Genomic DNA, 6,161 nt, shown 5'->3' with positions numbered 1-6,161 from the left:
CACCACCAAGTACAGGCAAGACACTCAGGATTCCTGCCAATGGCCCCATTGTTCCCTGGCTTGGTCAGTCGGTCGCCTCCATGACTGGTGGTGCTCTTGCTCAACTACTGTAGTTCGACTATTTGTTTATTTCATCCAGGATGACTTGTTCTGTTACAGCTGTTTATTCACCCAGAAAGTTGTCACTGATGCTGCTATGAACCTCCAGAGCTACAGAGCCTTGTGACTTAACTAACAGTGTGTGTATGTGTGTGTTTCACGGCAGCAATTCAGATGGAGAGAGTAACCACTACAATTTTCTCTAAATACGTAGAGCAAAATAATGTATTAATGTGGACAAACGTAAAAGGTGAATTTACACCCATTGTCAAATACAAATGAAAAAGTCCTATTCCAATTATATGAACAGGAGTTATTCCTCTTTCTTTCCAATGTAGTTTCTACATTTTCTGTAATTATCAATGTACATTATAAACTTAACATAAGAGTACATCATGTAGTTTGGCCATAAGAGAATTTGTTAGTATTACATCAAATGTACGCCTTATCAAAGGTAGAATACAGACCAACGGAACCTTTTTGTCTCTCGTGGTTTAGACAGGGCTGTCAGAAAGATTCAACTATTGAAAATGTCATAGTGTGGATTTATCAAGAATGAAGGTAATCAAACTGGAATAAATGACAGTGTCTTTCAAAGGGCACAACAAGCTTCAAAGATGATCATATTGTGCATTATTATTGCTAGCACAATACAAATTCAAGCTGTTTGCTGTTGTAAACAGGTCTTCAGTACCAGGCCTAGTTCCCAGAGCTCAGTTGTAAATTGCCAATGAAAAAACAGGAGTAAATATTCTCTGTTGGAACTGATGATTATCTTGCCCCAGGCATTACAGTACAATCACACGATATGCAGTGTTCAGGAGTCATGGCCCATATTGTTGAACACAAGGCAGGCAGCACTATGGAGGCTGAAGTTCGGTATATTTCCCTACCATGTTGGGCTGCCCAGCATTAATAAGAAGCCTAATTCAAATAACCCTATTACTTGTCTGTTATGGGGTCTGTTAGAAGCCATCCCAGGCTAATATTGGTCTATTTTCAGAAATACAATGAATTCGATCTGAATTTTAGGCTTGATGTTTTCTATGTTTTTTATTTTATTATTATGGTTGAAGGCCATAATGTTAAACTAAAGTGAGAATAAACTCTACAACCTTATGAGTATGGGGGCAACTTTAGTAACCTTAGACTGATTTCCACATTTGCCCTTTGTGTCCACTGGGTGCCCTAGGACACTTGTAGGAGTATGCATCACCCATTTATGTGCACAGTAAGCTTAGCAAGCTTAGCATTTCACAAAGCTTCCTTATATCTAGCTTACTAGTTTAGCTGTTGGGGAGCTATGTGTTGAATCTGTGAGATGCTTCAACCCCAAATAACTCCAGACAGTCTCTACCAATGCATTAGAGGCAGGTTTCGCAGTACACCTGAGCGTTTCTCAGGGCACATCTATGGGAGCTAGGCTATAGCATTGATGGACACAGTTTCCCAGAGTCGCAGGTCATTGCTCACTTAGCTTCACCGCTGCCAATACATTCAAGGCCACATTTCATGTGCACAATAAGACTTGTATGGCAATCAAGGCTTTAAAAGCACATTTTATTACATTTGACAGGAGGAAAAAAACACAAAGATGTAATGCTTATCATTACAATGTTTTTCAAAGAGCAATGGTTCTGTCTTGTTTGCTAAATGAACAAATTAAATAGACAGTGGCATGGTGTATATAGCCATAGAAGCACTGTGACATACACTGAGTGTACAAAACATTAGGAACATCTGCTCTTTCTATAATATTGACCGACCAGGTGAATCCAGGTGAAAGCTATGAACCCTATTAATGTACAATCTGATTCGCTGGGCCTGGCTCCTCAGTGTGTCGGCCTGGCTCCCCAGTGGGAGTAGGCCCCTGCAATATAGTACACTTCTTCCCACATCTTAAAATAATTGTCAACTCAACTCCTACATGTAGTTAGTTCTGATCATCTGTGCATTTCTAATACTATCTGTAAACCAGCTTTACAGTCTTTATTTTTTTCTACTCATGTCAGCTTTCCATTTTGCAATGTCTTGCTTTCCAGCTGACTCAAAACGAATACTTGAAGATGTTTTTTTTGAGAGACAAAGTTGATGATTTCTCCTCTAATAAATACAACAATTATATCCAGTATTGTAATACTGTACCACTTGTTGCTGTACTATATACTCTAGATAAAGTCATGTTTAGGCGCAAGCTAGTTTATAATAATCAACATCAAATGAACAGCTCGGAAAATTGACATTTACATTCAAAGTGTTGTTAATGGCTGGTTCATGTCAGTCACTCAGTTTTAAAACCTGAGTCTGTATCTAAACTGGATATCTTTGGTTGGCTGCATGGACCCAAAGCCCCAGCGCTTTATGTCAATATCAGGTATCTTTTCCTCTGGGTTCTTGAGCTCAAAGTCAAAGTACGTGAGCATGAGGAAGACAAACTGCTTCAGCTCGTTGGTGGCAAAGAAGCGCCCAGGGCACATGGTGATCCCAGCACCCCACGGCATGTTGTAGTACTTCAACTTCTTCCCACCTTTGTAAAAATCAGTTTTTTTACCCCCCTCTGGGGTCAGGAAGCGGTCGTATTTAAAGGTGAGTGGGTCGGGGTGGACCTCTGGGTCAATATGAACAGCGGTGTAAGGGAAGAGGGCCACCCTGTCTCCCTCTCTGATGCGGTACTCATTTCCATCAGACATCCTGAGGGACATGTCCTGGAGCACGGCCCTGGTGAGGACAGGGGCAGCAATGAGGCGGAGGGTCTCTTCCACAGCGCTGTCCAGAATGGGCGTCTTCAGCAGCATGTCCCGGGTCAGGTCGATGAGGGGTCCACCGTGCTTCACCTCCTGGTCTGTCTCCTTCAGCACTTCCTCAACCTCCCCCTGCACAGCCTTCATGGCCTCTGGGTGCTTCATGAGGTAAAGGAGAAGCCAGAAGGCAGCAGGGCCGGTGTTCCCCTGGGAAGCCCAGAGGAGGAGGAACATGTACCTGTTCTGCATGAAGTCCTCCATGCCATGCTCTTCCCTCAACTGCTGCTGCTCGCGCACCCAGCCACTGATGTTATCCTTAGTCTTCATCTTCTGCACTGACAGCATGTTCCAGAACAACCTCTTCAGCCTCTCTGCCTCCCTCTTCTCCCCCGGAGGCAGGACCCCGTAGGCCAGATTGGGGAAGAGCTGGTCGTACTTACGAAACTCACGGAAGAGCTCCTGGGACTCCTCTCTGTCGACCTCTTTGGCTTTCTCTAAGCTCCCCGGGGATTTGGGTGTCTCGTTACCAAACAGAGCCAGGTAGCCTGCCCTGAAGACAATATTGTAGCTGTAGTTGAACAGGCCATCCTCATTCCAGGTCTTATTTCTATCATGCTTTGTCCCTACACTGTGCAGCATTAGATTCTGTAGGTTGCTCATCATGGCCTGTGTCATTACCACTAAACCATCCCCCATCAGGTGCTTGTTGCTGGACATCTGCAGAAACTTGTGGTCATTCTCCATGGAGTGGTAACCAAACACTTTCTGCACCAGCTGCTGTGCGAATTTGGTGAAGTCCAGCTTGGCGCGAGCCTCCTTCACGACCGTCCCGAAGGATAGAGGGTCCATGAGGAATGTGAAATATAATCCTCCCAGCTGTATGGTGAAAATATCCCCATGCTTCCTCTTCATTCTCTCCAGAAACATTGCAGTGTCCCTACGGAACTCCAGGACGTGGCCCAGCCAGGGGATTGGGCCCCGGTCCAGTGGGGGTTCCCCGGGTCGACGCTGCCTGAAGGCCCCAAGAAAGTAGATGCCTCCCAGGACAGAGGCTAGCAAAGCCAGAAGGATTGGAAGCAAAAAGCCCATGTTCTTTCCTCTTCGTTCTCACTGAGCCAGTCTGGGGCACAGATTCAATTCCTTTGTGTTGAAGATAGCCATGCTCCTCCCCTTCCCTAAGCACTGTGGGAGTCCCCTTAGTTTACTAAATCACTTTTACAGACTCAGGGAACCACTATAGACTTTGGTGTTTTGGACTGTTTTAGTCACTTTCTTTTACAACATTCAGCTATATTCAGTACCGTAGCCAAAAATGTCTAAACTTTTGGAAAGAATATCATCTAAACATTTTGTACCGTACATGGACAGATCTAACCATGCAGTGATGAAACTATGATGTCATTGTCAGCAGTTAATGAGTAACTAGATTGCGCACTACCCAAAAGTACAGAACAGTCCTTGTTGTTGCAAGTTTGTTGAATCATTCGGTATAAAGGTCAATACATTGATATAATGGCATATTACAGTAAGTAAAATTTGATGTAAAATTGGATGTAATAAATGTATCACTAGTCACTTTAAACAATTCCACTTTATATAATGTATACATACCCTACATTACTCATCTCATATGTATATACTGTACTCTATTCCATCTACTGCATTTTGCCTATGCCACATGGACATCGCTCATCCATATATTTATATGTACATATTCTTATTCATCCCTTTACACTTGTCGTGAAATTGTTAGATTACTTGTTAGATATTACTGCACGGTCAGAACTAGACACAGAAGCATTTCGCTACACTCACATTAACATCTGCTATCCATGTGTATGTGACCAATAACATTTGATTTTTGATTTGATTTAAGTGTTAAATATTTAGAAATGTACAATAATTGTGTTTAATAATCCTCCTTTTACATACAGTATTTGAAATATAGGATTGATAGTCCCCGTGTCCTTAATGGTTTGAGTTAAAATACAAAGGGAGACCGGGGCTAAAAGTAAAACTTTTTGCCTTTTGCTTATTTATGAAAAGATTGTTTGAGTTAGATAAATAAAAATATTATACACACAACATACATGTCTCAGCTACCATTACACACTACTCTACGTTTCTAGGACATACCAGTCTGTCACGACTTCCACCGAAGTCGGTTCCTCTCCTTGTTCGGGCGGCGTTCGGCGGTCGGCTTCACTGGTCTTCTAGCCATCGTCGATCCACTTTTGATTTTCCATTTGTTTTGTCTTGTTTTCCTATACACCTGGTTCTCATTTCCCTCAATTAGCGTTGTGTATTTAACCCTCTGTTCCCCCCATGTCTTTGTGTGGAGTGTTTATTGTACGTGCTTGTGCACATGGTGACTGGTGCGCAACAGGTTTTGTTACCCATGTCTTGTTATTCATTATTGTTATGAATTTTATGAATAATGGCTGAACAATGTATACATTTAACTAGAATTATAACTAATTGAATTCTACCCTGTTTTACTATATCTGATTTATAATGTGTGTGTGTGTCTAAAGCAGTGCTTCTCAATTATTTTCTGTTACGCCCCCCCTAGGAAGAAGTAAACATTTTGCGCCCCCCAACTCTCCGCCGCGACTGTAAATAGTATAATTTGTCTATACAATTGTTATAAGTACATCTCTGCATAACATTGTATCCATTGTATTTGATACTGAAAAATAAAATAAAATATAATCAATAAATAATAAATTCAAATTGATCAGCAACATTAACTCAGGAGCACAATATATGAAACACTTTGACCTATAAAACAAAAATTAATAAAACAATTTGTGCTGATGTACTTGGTCTTCAGTGCAGCAACAGCAGAGAAGCCAGTCTCACAAAGATAAGATGTTGCAAAAGGAAGAAGAATGCCAATGGCCCTCTGCCCTAAGAGTAGATACTGCCTCTCTACACTCAGCCAGAATTCACTCAGTGTCTGTGATGTGAACCTCAGTCTCAATGTGGAGTCAGACGTCATATCAATGAACTGGTCCTCCTCTGCAGAGCTGAAACTAGTTGGAGTTGGTGCATTGAAAGGATCTCTCACCCAGTCATATTGGGATCTGTTTTCAGGAAAGTACTTTTATTTTTGCAGCACTTGCGTCATCCAGCATGTTTCTTGTCATCGAGAGCCAACATTTGCCAAATTAGATGTTGGATCTCGATGACAAGACACATCATTCACCCAAGTTTCGTCAAAATTGGGACAATGGGGGTGCTATAGTAATAAACTGAAATTCCACACTTTAAACAAGCATATCTCCTCTGAGCTACAGTCATGACATGTTGTAGATATAT

At 41.9% G+C, this 6,161-nt stretch overlaps 1 protein-coding gene across 1 annotated transcript; it reads right to left on the bottom strand.

The window, feature by feature from the left end:
• Positions 1 to 1,640: 1,640 nt before the first annotated feature.
• Positions 1,641 to 3,992, bottom strand: LOC118401954 (5-beta-cholestane-3-alpha,7-alpha-diol 12-alpha-hydroxylase-like). The gene has a single exon (XM_035799676.2). The coding sequence runs from the start codon at positions 3,927 to 3,929 to the stop codon at positions 2,391 to 2,393; it is 1,539 nt and encodes a 512-aa protein (XP_035655569.1). The 5' UTR covers positions 3,930 to 3,992; the 3' UTR covers positions 1,641 to 2,390.
• Between the last annotated feature and the right edge of the window lie 2,169 nt (positions 3,993 to 6,161).

Source organism: Oncorhynchus keta, chromosome 23, assembly GCF_023373465.1.
Source record: "Oncorhynchus keta strain PuntledgeMale-10-30-2019 chromosome 23, Oket_V2, whole genome shotgun sequence".
NCBI classification, from domain to species: Eukaryota; Metazoa; Chordata; class Actinopteri; order Salmoniformes; family Salmonidae; genus Oncorhynchus; species Oncorhynchus keta.
Note: the sequence above shows the minus strand (reverse complement) of the source record. Positions and strands in the feature narration are given on the sequence as shown.